The following is a 20,302-nucleotide window of genomic DNA, read 5'->3' on the forward strand; positions in this document are numbered from 1 at the left end:
CTGGGAGTAACGGAATACACGGAACGGCAAAAATGATGTTGGCAAGCTGTTTGGATTTCTTTTCATTTTGTTTCTGTCGCATTTTATGTTAGTTTTGCCGGAGATCAAAGCCAGAAGAGAAAGCTTACCATGTGTTGTGAGTCATCATTTTATTGATATTTAGTTTCTTTTGTCTTTTATTAGTGTATTTGGTATTGGAGTAATCCAAAAGTAATTGAAAGTAATCCAGTCAGGACGCGCGGTGGTGATGTACGCACTCGCGGTGTAGCGTGCTTTGAGCCTCTAGATGGCAGCACTTAGAACACGCAGGTAACAGCGCTGCTGCTCAATGTATTACCGGTACATAATTCTATACGCGGGCCAGGTGCTATTGATTTTATGACGGAGGCTGCGGGCCGGATGAAAATTGACCACGGGCCGCAATTGGCCCCCAGGCCGGACTTTGGACATGTCTGCCTTAACTCATTTTGAGTTAATTTTTCATTTTTATATTTTAATATTCTTTTATGTATACATGTATAGAGTTTCTTAGTTTCTATTTTTACGCTGGCAACTGAGTGGACAGCAAAGTAAGGATTTCATTGTGCAGGGAATTGTGGTTCTTTACTGTGCATATGACAATAAACACTTGACTTGACTTGAAATTGGGTAAAAATATTTAAAAAACATAGTGAACATCAATTAAAAAAATAAAAAAACACAGGTAGTAGGTATAGTTGTCCAAAAACTGACTATTTTTTAGTAATGTGCAGACCTCTAGTTGCAACCGATGCATATTATTTGTAAACATTAATCTCGACAGTGGTTAGCCTGTGTGTGGCACATTTTTTTAGGTCATGTCATCAAACCTCCCTGTGTGGAGTTTGCATGGTCTCCCCGTGCTTGTGTGGTTTTCCGGTCACTCTGGTTTCCTCCCCCATTCCAAAAACAGGGATTTTACACGATTGAATACAAGTTTTCACAGAGAATGCATAAGTTCAATGACAGGTCACGCTGATCTGAATACGGAATGTTATAAGTTTTTCAGACAGCGGGACGCTCTTCTCCGAGATGGTGGACCCCACGTGGGGGGCTTTCCTGGCACGCCCATTGGAGGAGCCGGCACACCAGCTTGAAGAAAAACGTGTGAGAGGAAGCAGAGAATCGGGAGAGGAGGCTTGACGCAGACTCGAGCGACACTAATTCGGCTAATTCGATGGAGTTCACTTAGTTAAATTGTTTAAGAAATTAAATCTGCCCCCGTGTGGAAATGCCGGTCTCTTGTCCATATTTTCCCATCAAGAAACGAGCGTCCATTGTTAGGAGAATGTAGGTTGTGTTTGGTTAATGGAGTCAGATAACTAATTCGAACAATTTGGTAAATAGTACACATTAATATTTAATTCTAACACATGTCAGGTTAATTGGCTTGTCCAAATTGTCCCTAGGTTTGAATGAGCGAGCGAATTGTCTGTCCCGCTGTGTGATTGGCTGGCAACCAGTTCAGGGTGTCCCCTGCCCACTGCCTGTAGATAGCTGGGGATAAGCGGTGCAGATATGGATGGATGGATAATCTCGACAGGGAAAACATTTTTTTGTTTTATGTTTAGTATAACAATAAATGTAACCTTTGAGTGTCTTTGAGTAAAAAAAAACAATTGAAATGTAAAGTTCGAAGGCTTTGGCTTTCCGACCGGAACCGACGTCAGTCCCGGTGCGCCGGTGATATGACTCAAGCAGATTAGAAGGCGAAGTGGCATTAAAAGCCCATCTGGCAGCTTCCCTCCTTCACGTCACAGTTGACTTAAAAACTCCAACCTGGCACACGTGAAATTGGATGAAAAGTCACAAGACTTCCAACTCGTCCCGGCGGCGCCGATCCGCCACTTGTGATTCTTCCGGTAAAGCGGCAAAGTCGATACGGGAGCGTCGCCGTGCTCCGCCGGCTCGGCGATTGATTGTTTTGCGCTCGGATGGAAATCTGAAATCTGCTTTCGGAGCCTGCTATGTCCGTGCTCGAGCTGCTGAGTTGCTTTCAAAGACTCTTGTTATACGTTCCTATTCACCTGAACGTTGCTCCTATTTCCTGTTTATATTTCCTGTCCGGTATTGTTACCGTTTATTTTGTCCTGTTTAATATCGGTTTCCAGTTTTGTTCCTGTCTATTTTTGTCCTGTATATTATTCTCTCCAGTTTCGCTCCCGTCTAGTTTGTCCTGTTTATTTTCGATATCCTGTTTCATTATTAATCTGTCCCGTCTGGCTTCCTGTCTTTCTATAAATCCTGTCAATATTTAACCTGGTAATAACATAGTAACAACATGGTAATAACATAACACGTTGTTATTTTAAAAATGCGTGTCAAACCAGGTGTCATTTGTAACAAAAAGTAGTTCTTGCTTGTCAAAGGTTGAAGACCCCTGAGTCATTGATCGGTGGTTTTGCTTATTTTAAGTATTTTCACCTATGAAATATTTATCCCAGTTGCCATGGCTCCCAATCGGCCCCGCCCGTGTGGCGCCAGCTGCGGCTCATTGACAGATTGGCTTTCCGTCTTTTTAAGCTCAGTGCTCTTACCCTTTGTTTGTCAGTCCGTCAACGAACCTCCGTCCCGCAAGACGTTGGTCCTGACTCGGTCCTATTTCCTGTTTATATTTCCTGTCCGGTATTATTACCGTTTATTTTGTCCTGTTTAATATCGGTTTCCAGTTTTGTTCCTGTCTATTTTTGTCCTGTATATTATTCTCTCCAGTTTCGCTCCCCTCTAGTTTGTCCTGTTTATTTTCGATATCCTGTTTCATTATGAATCGTCTCTGTCCCGTCCTGTCCGGTATCGACCCCATTTGTCCGATATCTGCTCGGGGCAATTGGAATCGATCTTGTCGGTCTCTGGCTTCCTGTCTTTCTACGCCAGACTGCTGCCTAACGTGCATGATTCCCCATTTCCCATAAAATAAAAGGCTTGTGTGAGAAACGTTACGCGATTGGGTCCTGAAACTGTTCCGGTTCTTGACAATATGTATATTATATTTATTAGGAATTGGATATAATAAAGACACATCTTTAAAATCAGCAAACTATCTACCATCCCCTAGGTCAGATAAAGTAACTTACTTTATGGATAGTTTTTCTTAATATTTTGCAAAACAAGAAAAATATATATAAAAAAAGAAGAAAATACCCAAAATAGACAAAGTATAGCATTGTTTTCTTAGTTAATTCAACCTGATTAAAAATAAAATATTGACTGTTGCTCATCAACATTTTTGGCTATTTAACTCATCAAAATGCCATAACGTATACAAATCTTCTCACATTTTTCCTAAGTGCCAAAACGTGAAAATACATTTTTCTAAATTAAAAAAAAAAAAAAACGATTCTAAAGGCTTTCATGTTGCTCATCAATAAGTATCAAGCCTCTGGGAATGAGGTCAAGGTGGCCGTTTTGGATGTAAATCTCTCAGAATGTTCTATTATGTAAATAACTTTTTTTATATTCCTAAATACAAAAACAATCTTTCTCACACACACACACACACATAAAACAACGTTTCAATAATCAGTCTAATTACATCTCTTGTACGTTTATCAATCTTATATTCTTTTATTTTGAAGTCGTGCTCATGTGTGTGCTGTTTACACTGACGAATAATAAACCACGCCCGCTCTGGGGGCGTTCTCTTTTTCTCTTTCAACCAACATGGAAGCCTCGTGTGAGTACTTGCTCCTGGTATCACGATTTAGTTTTTAACAATATATGTATTTTATCTGTGTCAATACAGCCACCAAAGAGTCTTAATAATGACTGACAAATGATTCCATGATGATAAATCTCCATTCGATGGCAGAAGAAACCCCCACTTCCTGTATTATGAGTATAAGTAGGAGGGCCCATACGGCAGTGTTGAAAGTCGAGAGAAACTGACAAAAAATAAAAGACATTTGACTCTTCAACCAAGGTAATTTATTTTCAAAAAAGTTGACAAAGTCCCGTCGTAATTGTCTGATCACAGGGGGATGATGTTAAATACGTGTGCGGAGAAAGGCGGTTGCCCGAGGAAACGCGATTGCCATGGTGACTGAGATTTGGTGAAAGTTCATGCATTGTTCCTGCATCACTTCAGTGTTTTTGCGATAAAATGTTACTTTGAGGAAGACTTTTTCCTGCTTGTAAACAAATAAATAAAAACTAACTGTCTATAATATTTGTATCTTGGTTTGGACACATGGAGAGGATGGATGAGGAGTGAATGTTGAAGAGGATCTAGAGCAGGGGTGTCAAACATGCGGCCCGGGGGCCAGATCAGGCCCGCTAAGGGATTGAATCCGGCCCGCGAGACAACGCTCAGTGAAGCGCAAGAGAAAAACGAGCTGTAGGTTGAAATATGTCCACTTGATGTTGCCAAAGCCAGGTGCCTCTCACAAAGACGGTGGACTTGTATTTCTCTCTCTCTCTCTCTCTCTCTCTCTCTCTCTCTCGCTCTTTTTTTCCCCTCCCTTATTCTCTCTCTCGCTGTGTCTCTCTTTCACTTTCTGTGTCTCTTTGTCTCTTTCTTTGTTTCTCTTTGTCTCTTTCTCTCTCTCTTTGTCTTTTTACCTTATTTTGCTCTCTCTTCCATTTTTCCTTCTCTCTCTTGTCTCTCTTTCTCTCTCTCTTGCTTTCCCATTCTCTCCTTCTCCCATTCTCTCTTTCGCTCCTTCTTTTTTCTCTCCTCTCTTTCTATTTCTCTTTGGAAATTGTTCTTTCTCTCTCTTTCTTTCCCCCTCTCTCATTATTTGTCTTTATCTCTTGTTTCTCACATTTCACGTTCTCTCTCTCTTTTTTTCCTCTTTTTTTCTCTCTCTCTCCCTTTCTCTCTTTCTTTGTCCCACCCTCTTTTTCTCTCTTTCGCTTTGTCTTATTTCTTTCTCTCTTTCTTTCTCTCTAATCTACTAGTCCGGCCCCCGAGGGAATGTTTGTTCTATCCCGTGGCCCCCGAGGTAAATTGAGTTTGACACCCCTGATCTAGAGAGTAGAAGTCAATGGAAGGAGTCCAAGAGGAAGGCTGTGATTGAGGTGGATGGATGGTGTTATGAGTGCACTGCAGGAAAGAGGTCTAAATATAATGGAAGCTAGAGCTCTTGTTGGTGATGGGCAGGGCACCTGTATGATGCAGCAGGGGTAAACCAGTGAAAGCTGTCGGGCCCTCCTGTTGAACAGAAGAGTGTGTTGTGTCACCCTGACCCTTTCCCATATCCTGTTTCATCTGGAGGGACGAAAGCATGGCCAACTTGGGTGCCGAGGTGCTTAACTTTGGGTTGGCCATGGTCACATTTTTTTTGCTATTTTTATTTCCTTTTTTCTTTTCTTTGTTTTTGTATGTGTTTGTCCCGCTGTTGGTCACCTCGACCGATATGACCAGGGTAGTTAGATAGATAGATATAAATATATAAAGCAAGGGCAGGCAGAGGGCTTTTTTCATTTTCGGTTTGGGGCCCTGAAGCGTGCCATCGCGACCCCTCTAAAATCAACAGCTCTGTTTTGGCCGCAATCCATTATCCCTAGTCGACTATTGCTGAGAGCAGGGGCCGGCAAAATGTATTGTTTGGGCTGCTGCAGCGTTCCATTGCGGCCTGCCTAAAATGAAAAGTTCTGTTTCGAACACTTTACATTATCCCTGGTTGATGAGTGCTAAGAGCAAGGGCAGGCAGAGGGCTTTTTTCATTTTCGGCTTAGGGCGCTGAAGCGTGCCATTGCGACCCCTCTAAAATCAACAGCTCTGTTTTGGCCGCAATCCATTATCCCTAGTTGACGATTGCTGAGAGCAGGGGCCAGCAGCGTGTATTTTTGGGGGTTTAGGCTGATGAAGCATGGCATTGTGGGCTGCCTAGAATGAAACGCTCTGTTTCAGCCGCGATCCATTATCTCCAGTCGACTAAGGACCGGAGAGAAAATTTGTACCAAGCCTGGAAGCTGTTTTTTTCCTGTTCTTTCCTCTTAAAATGAACAGCACCCATGCAGCCGCGATCCAATATCCTCAGTCAACTATTGTTGACTACATTTTGTCATTTAACTTTTTCAAGATTTTAATTTAAATTAAAGAAATAACAATAGTAAAGCCCGTCCTAAAACACATCAGTTGAGAATTAGGATTTTCGTCTCATTTTTGTTTTGTTAAATCGCAGTGTCCCCTATTATAGATGAATTAATTCCCCACTTTCGCTAGGGGCTCATCTCCACGCAAGCGAAAATGTCAGTTTGTCTGTTCACATACAATGCACCTATATAAATAGAATGCCCATGTCTTCAAAAGTGACACTTTGTGCTTGTTAGAAGTGTCGTGAGACATTTTCCCAAAAATAAATAAATAAATAACCACGGTGACAGCCGCTCGAGAAAGGACTGATTAAACTTTGATTGGATTTGACTGAGGCTCCCGGATGAAGAGCATCATCCTTGCAGCACACCTTCACGGAAATCCATTAAATATAATTGACGGTTTGCCCGCCGAAAAAGAAAAGAAAGAAATCCTCCGAGCGAAACCCGGGGACGAATCAAGGCGCGGTAATTGGCGGCTTTAGCCGAGAACAGAAAAGCAGGACTCACTGGATGTATCGTTTGAGTTCTTGCCCGCTGCACATGGACCAGTGGTAGCGGTGGAAGGCGGCCTGGACCAAAGGCGCCATCACGCTTCCCATGGTGGTTTCGTCTCCGCAACGGTTGCCTTGACCGTCGTGCTCCATGCCCAATCTGCAAACACAGACATCAAATTGAACCCTAATTTCAATATTTAACCTGGTAATAACATAGTAACAACATGGTAATAACGTAATACGTTGTTATCTTAAACCAGGTGCCATTTGTAACAAAAAGTAGTTCTAGCTTGTCAAATGTTGAAGACCCCTTAGTCGATAATCGGTGGTTTTGCTTATTTTAAGTATTTTCACCTATGAAATATTTATCCCAGCTGCCATGGCGCCCAATCGGCCCCGCCCGTGTGGCGCCAGCTGCGGCTCATTGACAGATTGGCTTTCCTTCTTTTTAAGCTCAGTGCTCTTACCCTTTGTTTGTCAGTCCGTCAACGAACCTCCGTCCCGCAAGACGTTGGTCCTGACTCGGTCCTATTTCCTGTTTATATTTCCTATCCGGTATTGTTACCGTTTATTTTGTCCTGTTTAATATCGGTTTCCAGTTTTGTTCCTGTCTATTTTTGTCCTGTATATTATTCTCTCCAGTTTTCGTTCACGTCTAGTTTGTCCTGTTTATTTTCGATATACTGTTTCATTATCAATCCTCTCTGTCCCGTCCTGTCCGGTATCGACCCCATTTGTCCGATATCTGCTCGGGCAATTGGAATCGATCTTGTCAGTCTCTGGCTTCCTATCTGTCTACGCCAGACTGCCGCCTAACGTGCATGATTCCCCATTTCCCGTAAAATAAAAGGCTTGTGTGAGAAACGTTACGCGATTGGGTCCTGATCCTGTTCCGTATGTATATTATATTTATTATGAATTGGATATAATAAAGACAAATCTTTAAAATCAGCAAACTACCATCCGCTAGGTCAGATAAAGTCACTTATTTTATGGATAGTTTTTCTTAATATTTTACAAAACAAGAAACATATATATATATAAAAAAGAAGTTAGTTAATTCAACACGATTGAAAATAAAATATTGATTAAAAGAGTTACACCATCCCCCTTGCAAGCCAGTCACCATATTGGTTTAAATGTTAATTGGTAAAAGAGGTTACGAGTGTTTTCAGCCAAGTTTTGGTAGCTTTTTACAGAAAATGCAGTAATGGTACAACAAAATGCCGCCAAAAGGGGCTAACACAGCCAAAAATAAAACAAATGGACATGGCAGGCTAACCGGTTGCAAAAGAAAGCTAACCAGGATGATTAGCACCAGGCTGGCTGGCCAAAAACATGCAGTAAGCAGCCAGTCTAACCAGGAGCCAATATAGAAAACAAATACAGGAACAGACATAAATCAGGTTAGAAATAAACCCATAGACACAGCTGGCTAGCCAATAAGCTGATTGCTAATAGAGGGTAACCTGGTCCGAAACCAGACTCGAAGCTATCAGTAGCCACTACGCTAACGGCGAGCTAGCCGACCAAAAGTATACCAAGCAGCTAAAAACACAAGCAAAAAGCCACAATTGCCTGCCTTAAAGGAAGCAAAGACAAGGAAGGATTGCACGCCGTAACGGCGACAGGTAAACTTACCCCACGAAGCTTTAAGACAGGGGTGGCAAACCCGGTCCTGGAGAGCCACAAGTCCTGCATGTTTCGAAGGTTTCTCTGCTCGAATACAGGTGATTCCAAACACCTGGATCATTATCAAGCTCTCACAAGGCTTGCTAAAAAGCTGAAAATCTGTTGGAACAGAGAAACCTCCAAAACATGCAGGAACTGTGGCTCTCCAGGACCGGGTTAGCCACCTCTCCTTTAAGAAGTTAGAGCACACCACTTGGACAAAACAGTCGAAAACTGTATGCAAAGTTCCAATTTCTCCAAGTAGAAATGAGCTGTATACAATCTCTGTTCCCTACAATCACTGTCTGTTTCGGAGCTGCCTCATATGTTGTGTTAAAGGAACTTTGCATTTTGGGAGTCAACTTTGAAATTAAATTTCTGTAGTTTCCCGGCATGTGGAACACTTTTCAACATATCTATCTGATTGTGGGAAGGAACACTACACGTTCTGTGCCCAGGGTTGGGTAGGGTTACTTTAATTGGATTACTTTCAATTACTTTTGGATGACTCCAACACCAAATATGCTAATAAAAGACAAAAGAAGCTAAATATGAATAGAATGATGACTCACAACACGTGGTAAGCTTTCTCTCCTGGCTTTGATCTCTTTGATCTCCGGCAAAATTAACATAAAATGCGACGGAAACTAAATGAAAATAAATCCAAACAGCTTGCCAACATCATTTTTGCCGTTATTCCCCAAGCCTGCACAAAATTTAGTCATTTTATTCATATTTAGATTATTTTGTCTTTTATTAGCATATTTGGTATTGGAGTAATCCAAAAGTAATTGAAAGTAATCCAGTTAAAGTAACCCTACCCAACCCTGGGCACAGACCTATTTGAAAATAAAAGTCTTTTATAGTCCCTTAAAGGCCTAGGTGTGAAATGCACGGAAATTCAATCGATTCCAATCTGTAGAAAACATCCATAAAGCCAACTTCCATTTCTGGTTCCTTCCTGAACGAGTCACCAGAAAACCTTCAACGCAGGACAACTAAGTGCAGCCTGTCACTTCCATCTCCTTCCAACTCCGATTCCTCGTTAGCGTCTTCTGATGCTCGTCCCGCCGTTTCCGCAAACATCCCTGACAGATTTGAGACGGTTCCATTTTTTTTTTTTTGAGACTTCAATTCCAACGTAATTGATGTTTGGAAAATAAACATTCCCGCCACTCTGCAAACTCATTTATGTTTGATCTCGTCCAAAAACCTTCTCGGAACACGCGGCAAAAACGAGAACGTCACCGGACGGTCAGCGATTTTCTGAATGTTCCTCTCTGGCCGCGGTCCACTCGGGACGTTTTTGCCATATCGAAGATTTCAACTTGAGCTTGGAGATCTCGGACGAGGAATCGTTCATATGTCGGCATTAGCAGCGGGCGGCATCAAAATGCGGCCGAGTTATTCCTACCGGAACAGGGAAAGTTTTGTGGCTCCATGAAAGAAATGTGGAGAAAAAAAATACAACTAGATTCGATAAATAGAGAGATAGAGAGAGAGAGAGACAGAGATAGATAGATAGATAGATAGATAGATAGATAGATAGATAGATAGATAGATAGATAGATAGATATGGAGGGAGAGAGAAAGTGAGAAAGAGTGGGAGGGATAGAAAAGATACATAGATAGATATATAGATATGGAGGGAGAGAAAAAGTGAGAGAGAGCAGGAGGGATAGAAAAGATAGATAGATAGATAGATAGATAGATCGATCGATAGAGATGAAGTGAGAGATAAAGAAAGAGAGAGAGAAGGAGAGAGAGTAATAGAAAAAAGATGTAAAGTGACAGATAGATCGATAGATAGATAGATAGATAGATAGATAGATAGATAGATAGATAGATAGAGATGAAGTGAGAGATAAAGAAGGAGAGAGAGAGTGATAGAAAAAAGATGTAACGTGATAGATAGATAGATAGATAGATAGATAGATTGATAACAGAGGGATATAGATAGATAGATAGAGATAGATAGATAGAGATGAAGTGAGAGAAAGAAAGAGAGAGAGAAGGAGAGAGAGTAATAGAAAAAAGATGTAAAGTGATAGATAGATAGATAGATAGATAACAGGGATAGATAGATAGATAGATAGATAGATAGATAGATAGATAGAGAGAGATAGATAGATAGATAGATAGATAACAGGGATAGATAGATAGATAACAGGGATAGATAGATAGATAGATAGATAGATAGATAGATAGATAGAAAGATAGATCGATCGATAGAGATGAAGTGAGAGATAAAGAAAGAGAGAGAGAAGGAGAGAGAGTAATAGAAAAAAGATGTAAAGTGACAGATAGATAGATAGATAGATAGATAGATAGATAGATAGATAGATAGACATGAAGTGAGAGATAAAGAGAGAGAGAGGGAGAGAGAGAGTAATAGAAAAATATGTGAAGTGATAGATAGATAGATAGATAGATAGATAGATAGAGATGAAGTGAGAGATAAAGAAGGAGAGAGAGAGTGATAGAAAACGATGTAACGTGATAGATAGATAAATAGATAGATAGATAGATAGATAGATAGATAGATAGATAGATAGATAGATAGATAGATAGATAGATAGATAGATAGATAGATTGATAACAGAGGGATATAGATAGATAGATAGAGATAGATAGATAGAGATGAAGTGAGAGAAAGAAAGAGAGAGAGAAGGAGAGAGAGTAATAGAAAAAATATGTAAAGTGATAGATAGATAGATAGATAGATAGATAACAGGGATAGAGAGATAGAGAGATAGAGAGATAGATAGATAGATAGATAGATAGATAGATAGATAAATAGATAGATAGATAGATAGATAGATAGATAGATAGAGAGATTGAGAGATAGATAGATAGATAGATAACAGGGATAGATAGATAGATAGATAGATAGATAGATAGATAGATAACAGAGGGAGATAGATAGATAGATAGATAACAGAGGGATAGAGATAGATAGATAGATAGATAGAGAGAGATGAAGTTAGAGATAAAGAAAGATAGAGAGAAGGAGAGAGAGTAATAGAAAACGATGTAAAGTGATAGATAGATACGTAGATAGATAGATAGACAGACAGACAGATAGATGGAGAGAGAGAGAGAGAGAGAGAGAGAGAGAGAGAGAGAGAGAGAGAGAGAGAGAGAGAGAAAGAGAGAGAGAAAAAAGAGAAAAGTTTTCCTCTTCTTCATGTCGGAAGGTGCAATCACCATTCATTTCACGACCGGGTGTTCCATTCCTCGTATTTCAAGAACATGAATTCGTCTTAAACATGAAATATTAACATGGCGAGCGGACCTCCGGCATCTCCTCTCACTAAGAACGTCTAATCTCATTTGACGAAACAAACGAGGTGACGGAGGTGAACAAATTTAGCGGCGGCCATCTGTTTTGTATCCCCCCCTGTCCACTGGGGACTTTGGGGGGACATTTGCCAAAGTAAGTGAGCAATAGCGCCAGAAGGCTGCTTAAAATATATTCCCCCTTTCCTTTTGGGATTAGCTCTATGATCTTTTTTTGTTTTTTTATTTTTTTATTCATCACAGTAAACATATCTACCTTGGGTGGATCGTTTTTCTTTCAGTGTCGAAATTAACATTTAAAAATGAATATCATCGTATTAGTTTCATCACGGCACGGTGGATGGGTGGTTGGCGCACAGGGAAGCAGAGGTTCAAGGTTCAAGTCCCCGTGTGGAGTTTGCATGTTCTCCCTATGCTTGGGTGGGTTTCCTTCCACATTCCCCAAAACATGCATGTCAGGTTGAGTGAGATGTCTGTTTCTATGTGCTCTAGGATTGGCTGGCGACCAGTTCAGGGTGTCCCCTGCCCACTGCCCGAAGATAGGGCTCCAGAACCCCCGCGACCCTACTGAGGATAAGCGGTGCAGATCATGGATGGGTGGATATTAGTTTCATAAACATATGCCAATTTTGTCCCTCATATCATTCCAAAGCTGAAAAAAGTGCAATTTGCACTTGATTAAACGGGAAAATCAATATCTAAGTAAGCAGGAGTACAATTCAGTTTTTACTTAAAGGGACAGTGTCTATTATTTGATCACTAGTGGCTGCTGTTTGCAGGGTTCGTAGACCTTTTTCAAAATGTAAGCACTCCTTAGGGATTTTCAAAGCCAACTTTCTGATTTTCTGGTACCATTAACAGAAAAGTTCAATATGAAACAGGAGTACAATTTAGATTGTACTTAAAGGGACAGTGTCTATTATTTGACCACTAGTGGTTGCGGTTACAGGGTTGGTGAACGTTTTCTTCAAATTCAAGCACTCCTTAAAGACTTTCAAAGACAACTTTCCGATTTTTCCGGTACCATTTAAAGAAAAATTCAGTATGAATAAGGAGCACAACTCAGCTCATTCTTAAAGGGACAGTGTCTATTATTTGACCACTAGTGGCTGCTGTTTGCAGGGTTCGTAGAGATTTTTCAAAATTCAAGCACTCCTTAAAGACTTTCAAAGGCAACTTTCCGATTTTTCCGGTACCATTAAAATAAAAATTCAGTATGAATAAGGAGCACGACTCAGCTCATACTTAAAGGGACAGTGTCTTTTATTTGACCACTAGTGGTTGCTGTTTCCAGGGTTCATACCCTTTTTTTTCAAGATTCAAGCACGCCTTAAAGACTTTCAAAGCCATCTTTCTGATTTTTCCAGTACTATTAAAAGAAAAATTCAGTATGAATCAGAAGTACAATTCAGCTTTTATTTAAAGGGACAGTGTCTATTATTTGACCACTAGTGGCTGCTGTTTGCAGGGTTCGTAGACATTTTTCAAAATACAAGCACTCCTTAAGGACTTTCAAAGACAACTTTTAATTTTTCCAGTACCATTAAAAAATCAGTATGAATCAGGAGTCCAATTCAGCTTTTACTTAAAGGGACAGTGTCTAATATTTAACGACTAGTGGTTGCTGTTTGCAGGGTTCATAGACCTTTTTTTAAAAAATTCAAAGCCATCTTTTCGATTTTCTGGTACCATTAAAAAAATCAGTATGAATCAGGAGTACAATTCAGCTTTTACTTAAAGGGACAGAGTCTATTATTTGACCAATAGTTTTTGCTGTTTGCATGGTTCGTAGACCTTTTTCATCATTCAAACAATTTTTAAGGACTTTCAAAGCCAACTATCCGATTTATTTGGTACCATTAAAAGAAAATTTCATTATGAATCAGGAGTACAATTCAGCTTTTACTTAAAGGGACAGTGTCCATAATTTGTCAACTAGTGGTTGCTGTTTGCAGGGTTCATATACCTTTTTAGAAATTGAAACACCCCTTAAAGACTTTTAAAGCCAACTTTCCGATTTTTCTGGTACCATTAACAGAAAAGTTCAGTATGAATCAGAAGTACAATTCAGCTTTTACTTAAAGGGACAGTGTCTATTATTTGACCACTAGTGGTTCCTGTTTGCAGGGTTCGCAGACACTTCTTAAGGACTTTCAAAGCCAACTTTCGATTTTTCCAGTACCATTAAAATATAAATTCGGTATGAATCATGTTTTTTGCTAAGCCACAAAAATATTTTCAAATTGCGTTTGTGATTTACTATCTTGTATTGCCGTTTATCAAGAAATATATGATTTTTAAATCTTGAGTAAATCGCAAAAATATTTGATTTTGAGACATTAACCACTAGTGGTTGCTGTTTGCAGGGTTCGTGAACCTTTTTCAAAATTCAAGCATTCCTTAAAGACTTTCAAAGACAACTTCCCGATTTTCTGGTACCATTAAAGGGAAAATTGAGTATAAATCAGGAGTACAATTAATCTTTTACTTAAAGGGACAGTGTCTATTTTTGACCACTAGTGGTGGCTGTTCAATCTATAGTAAAACGCGAATATATTTCTTTTTGAGACAAATATTTTCGCATATAAAAAAAAAGACGCTTATATTTTCAGTTACAGGAAGTTCTTCCCATTACAATTTAGCTTTGGTAAACGCTACCTTACTTTTTTGTATGGCCCATAATAAAATATCCATAACTGATGCGAAATCCTAACACTAGTACCTGCCCTCTTTTGCCGCCAAAAGATACTCTAGTGTTCAATCCTGGAATTACAGTTCTAAACTACATGTTTTTCGGCATCATAGATTACATTTTTTGGGGTAATTTTTCCAATTTTTACCCCAGTTTTCACAGGATTATGTCATTGTTGCCATGGCGCCCAATTGGCCGTGCCCGTGTGTGTCACGGTTGCCATGGGGCCCAATTGGCCCGGCCCGTGTGGCGCCAGCTGCCGCTCGTTGAGAATTTGGCTTTCTGTCTATATTAAGCTCAGCGCTCTCTTGCTGCCTTTGTCAGCCCGTCAACGAACCTCTACCCCGCAAGACGTGGGTTCTGACTTGGTCCTGTTTTCCTGTTGGATTTTCCTGTCTGGTATTCTTCCCGTTTATTTTGTCCTTTTTAATTTCAGTTTCCAGTTTTGTGTAGCCTTCAAGTCTGCCGTCATTAAACCCACGCTTAAGCGACCTAACCTTGAGCCAGAAAGCCTAGGTAATTATTGGCCAGTGTCAAATCTGCCATTTTTTGCAAAATTACTTAAAAAGGTCGTTGCACAGCAGCTAAATGACTTCATGTCAGAAAACAACCTCTTTGAAACTGTCCAGTCAGCATTTAGGGCAAATCACTCTACTAAGACAGCCCTGGCTAAAGTAACCAATGATCTCCTTTTAGCAATAGATTCCGGTGCCTCATCAATGTTACTACTTTTCCGTCTCTGGCTTCCTGTCTTTCCACGCCAGGCTGCCTAACGTGCATGACTCATTTCCCGTAAATAAAAGGCTTGTGTGAGATACGTCACGCGTTTGGGTCCTGATCCTGTTTTGGTTCATGACAGATTATTCCGCATTATTTGTTATTCTTTCTTTACCTATTAACATAATCCTAGACTTGGTGACCAGGAACCAAAATGGTAATTTCTATGCTCAATTCGGTATAAAGGTCCTTCAAATGTTCTCATTGAATCAAAAATTGAAATTCGTAGTATTGTATTTTCCGCACTATAGGGCGCACGGGGTTATAGGGCGCACCCCCAAAAAATAGTTTTTGGTCCTATATTTTCCATACATAAGGCGCACCGGATTATAAGGCGCTACAATGGGAACGTGGACAAAACAGTCGGATAGTACAGTCATACTTATTACCCCCTTAACATTCCGAAAGCTTGCAAAGAAGCAAATACGTGTCTCAGACATGTACGGAAACAGTGTCTGTACGATGTCACTCAAATGCATCGTTCCAAATCTCATTCGGAAGGTTAAAGTCTTGGGATTCAAGAAATGCCAACCATTCCTAAGTTTCTATTTTCTTTTTCGCTCGCAACTTTACTGTGCATATGACAATAAACACTTGGAATTGAGTTTAATTTGAAAAAAGACCCATCACAGAAACATCGATATCACTCTGAAACAAGATACTGGGAAAATGTATAGCCGGAGTAGCTCACCGAAGTCGTTGTGTTCAATAATAATGTGCAACCATGGTCCTCTTATATCCGTGAGTGTAGTAAATCCAGGAGAGTAAAATATTTACAAATACAGAATGGTAAAACATGGCATATTGCATGCTTTGTTTTGCCCCTTTAGCCTATGCCAGCCTGTAAATGATGAAAAGGATCCGCCCCTTTCACCTCCGAATAACTTTAGCCAATAGTGATCGATTCAACTGATGATTGACACATCTTTTTCGGCCAATTGCAGGCTTTGTTTTGCGCCTTTAGCCTATGCCAGCCTGTAAATGATGAAAAGGATCCGCCCCTTTCACCTCCGAATAACTTTAGCCAATAGTGATCGATTCAACTGATGATTGACACATCTTTTTCGGCCAATTGCAGGCTTTGTTTTGCGCCTTTAGCCTATGCGAGCCTGTAAATGATGAAAAGGATCCGCCCCTTTCACCTCCGAATAACTTTAGCCAATAGTGATCGATTCAAGTGATGATTGACACATTGGTTAGCCAATGAAACGCCGGTATATAAATCCCAGCATACACCGCGGACTACTCCGCGTTCGGGGGAAAATCGAGTCGGCGGCTGCTTTCATTAGTTGCAAGACTTTGCGACTTAATATTGATCCATATATAAGGCGCACTGTATTATAAGGCGCATGGTCAGCTTTTGAAAAAAATTAAGACTTTTAGGTGCGCCTTATAGTGTGGAAAATACGGTAATTTAATTTCTATTACCGTGCATTTGTGAGTGACAATGAGCGCCGGGTTTGATATAGACGTATGATAATATGAATCAAGTGTTGTTTTATCGGCTTCTCCGGCTTTGTAAACAGCAATTGAGTTTGATTATCGCGGCCTTCTGAGTGCCATTAGGAAATAGGGTTGATGAGTGTTAGCAGTCGAGAGGAATCATTGTACGAGCGGGGGTCTTGTGTGAAGAGGACGCGGAAGTGGACCCTCCAAAGAAACATACTTATTGACTGTGTCGAGATGTTCTGATTTAAACGTGGATTATATGCACAATTCGTTTTAAAGGGACACTGTGTGAAATTTGGCCACTAGATGTGGCTTTTCCAAACGAAAATGGTCAAAAAATAATGACAATACAATACTCGCTAGTTTGCGGTTCCACTTTTGCGGGTTCAGAGCTTCCCGGGTCTAAAAAAAATACCTTACCTTTTCAAGAAAAGCTTTTATTGACTTGACGCCATTGAGCGCGAGCTTATGTCTACTGAGGACACGGTGTGGACACTCTTATTGTGAAGGGGAGGGGGAGGCCCTGACACAACGCTTAGTCATGGTGAGTTACTGCTTCGCTACCCCCCCCTCCTTTAACTCCTCCCACCTCACCCCCTTCTTATGTGGCGCCCGTTTATCATGGAGGAACTCGGCGACGCGACGTGAGTATATTCTCTTCCGTCACATTTCATCTCAAGTTTGACTTTATTATACCAAAAGCAAGCGGGTGTTTGTACTACCTAAACACGGCTAATTGTGTGTGGTTTCGTGTATTTGTTGTAAAAGCCGTTCGATGCCGCTAGCTAAAGTATGTTGTTATTGTCAGAAGGTAGCTCTTACACTTTCATTAAAATGAACACAGACCATTTTTTAACTGTTGTTTGCTTACAAAAACATATTCTATATGGTGTACTGTATACAGGGGGGTATACTGTATACCTGTATACGTTTTTGTAAGCATTTTTGAAGGGGCGCCGCTACTTCGCGGATTTTCAGTTTTCGTGGGTGGTCTTGGTTCCCATTAACCGCGATAACCGAGGGATTACTGTATATAAAATTGTGAATAAAGTACTACTCATAATAAAATGTTTTTGGGTGCAAACTTCGTCCCCAAGGGTCTCTTTGTGTGTCAACACAAAAATACTACTACAGAAATATTTCAAGCATACTAAAAAATACTACAAAGGGAAATACCTTATTTGTGATTAATAACAGGGACCTAATACATTTTTTTTGCTTTCATTCCGAAAATATAACATACTATAAAAATATTACAGCAAAAATACTAAAATGCAAAACACTACTAGGGAAATATTACGACATAAATACCACAAAAATACAATTAAATCGAAATCTAAAAATATGCAGAATATTCTGCCAATTTACTACAAAATGAAATACCTAATATCGTGATTAATAACAGGGACCTAATACATTACTTTTCTTTCATACCGAAAATAAAATATACTATAAAAAAGTACTACTACAGTAATACCAGGATACAAAACACTACTACAGAAATTTTACAGCATAAATACCACACAAATACAACTAAAGTAGTACTACAAAAATACTACAGAAATACTACCAAACTACTATTTTGGAAATACTTAAAAAATACAAAAATACGAAGAAATTCAGTAATACTATAATACAGAACGACATACAAAAGAAATACAACAAAAATACTATTACGAAAATATTACAACATATTTGCTACAAAATTACAACTACAGTAATTCTACAAAAATACCGACAATACTTGTACAAAAATACGAACAAATACTGTCATGCTATGATGCAGAGCTACATTCAAAAGAAATACAACAAAAATACTACTACGTAAATATTACGGAATATTTGCTACGAAAATACAACTACAATTATACTACAAAAATACCAACAATAGTTCTACAAAAATACGTACAAATACAGTAATGCTCAGATGCAGAAATACATACGAAAGAAATACAAAAACTGTCATGCTATGATGCAGAGCTACATTCGAAAGAAATACAACTAAAATACTACTACGTAAATATTCTGACATATTTGCTACGAAAATACAAATACAGTAATACTACAAAAATACCAACAATATACTACAAAATTTCTACTATGGCAATACTACAAAAGTAATATTAGAGAAAAACTACAAATTAATTCAATATTGTTGTCATGGTTGCCATGGTGCCCAAGTGGCGGTGCCCATGTGTATCATGGTTGCCATGGTGCCCAATTGGCCCCGCCCATTTGTGTCTTGGTTGCCATGGTGACCCATTGGCCCCGCCCATGTGGCGTCAGCTGCCTGTCTACACAAAGCTCAGTGCTCTCTTGCTTCGGTTATCAGTCCGTCAAACGAACTTCTGCCTCACAAGACGTGGGTTCTGACTCGGTCCTCTTTTGCTGTTGGTATTCCAAGTCCGTTATTGTTCCTGTTTATTTTTGTTCTGTTTAATTTCGGGATTTAGTTTTGTTTCCGTCTGTTTTTGTCCTGTTTGTTAGTTTCTCCAGTTTTTGTTCCCATCTCGTTTTTCCTGTTTATTTTCGTTATCCTTATCTCGTCGGTCTCTGACTTCCAGTCTTTCCACGCCAGACCGGCTGCCTAACTTTCTGAGTGCCCAATTTCGTTGTCACAATATGTTAACCCATTTTGTAACAATGACAATAAAGGTATATTCTATTCTATTCAATTCTATTCTAACGCGCATGACTCCCCATTTCCCGTCAAATAAAGGCTTGTGTGAGAACGTCACGCAATTGGGTCCTGATCCTGTTCTGGTTCTTGACAATTGTAATGTAACGTCTGTTGTTATAGAGAAATTCTGCCAATAAATATTATATTTTGTAGTACACAATTGATTTTTTATTGCAGCAGAGTGACATCTTACAGAACTCCAAAATATATGTTTTACCGTATTTTCTGCACTATAGGGCGCACCGGGTTATAGGGCGCACCCCCAAAAATAGTTTTTGGTCCTATATCTTCCATACATAAGGCGCACCGGATTATAAGGCGCTACAATGGGAATGTGGACAAAACAGTCAGATAGTTCAGTCCAACTTATTACCCCCTTAACATTCGCAAAGCTTGCAAAGAAGCAAATACGTGTCGTAGACACGTGCGGATGCGGTGTCCGTACGATGTCACTCAAATGCATCGGTCCAAATATCATTCAGAAGGTTAAAGTCTTGGGATTTAAGAAATGCCAGCCATTCCTTAGTTTCTTTTTTCTTTTTCGCTCGCAACTTTACTGTGCATATGACAATAAACACTTGGAATTGAGTTTAATTTAAAAAAAGACCCATCACAGAGATCATTCTGAAACAAGATACTGGGAAAATATATAGCCGGAGTAGCTCACCGAAGTCGTTGTGTTCAATAATAATGTGCAACCATGGTCCTCTTATATCCGTGAGTGTAGTAAATCCAGGAGAGTAAAATATTTACAAATACAGAATGGTAAAACTTGTTTGCTCTACGCTGTAGACAACCAAACTTGCTATTCACATTCATCTTTTTCGGCCAATTGCAGGCTTTGTTTCGCCCCTTTAGCCTAAGCGAGCCTGTAAATGATACAAAGGACCCTCCCCCTTTACCTCAGAATAACTTTAGCCAATAGTGATCGATTCAAATGATGATTGACACATTGGTTAGCCAATGAAACGCCTGTATATAAATCTTAGCATACACCGCGGACGACTTCGGGAGAAAATCTAGTCGGCGGCTGCTTGCTTTAGTTGCAAGACCTCGCGACTTAATATTGATCCATATATAAGGCGCACTGTATTATAAGGCGCATGGTCAGCTTTTGAAAAAAATAAAGGCTTTTAGGTGCGCCTTATAGTGCGGAAAATACGGTAAATCAAATAGAATACA

The 20,302-nt window shown here is 39.8% G+C and overlaps 1 protein-coding gene across 1 annotated transcript in view; it reads right to left on the reverse strand.

Moving 5' to 3' along the window:
* adamts3 (ADAM metallopeptidase with thrombospondin type 1 motif, 3) overlaps window positions 1-20,302 on the reverse strand; it is a 325,580-nt gene that overhangs the window by 111,633 nt on the left and 193,645 nt on the right. The window contains exon 10 of the mRNA XM_088336583.1: window positions 6,565-6,708. Coding sequence (XP_088192709.1) covers window positions 6,565-6,708 — 144 coding nt within the window. The remainder of the gene's footprint in view (window positions 1-6,564; window positions 6,709-20,302) is intronic.

The sequence above is a fragment of the Urocampus carinirostris genome, chromosome 5, assembly GCF_059441175.1.
Source record: "Urocampus carinirostris isolate Australia breed hairy pipefish chromosome 5, RoL_Ucar_1.0, whole genome shotgun sequence".
Lineage (NCBI taxonomy): Eukaryota > Metazoa > Chordata > Actinopteri > Syngnathiformes > Syngnathidae > Urocampus > Urocampus carinirostris.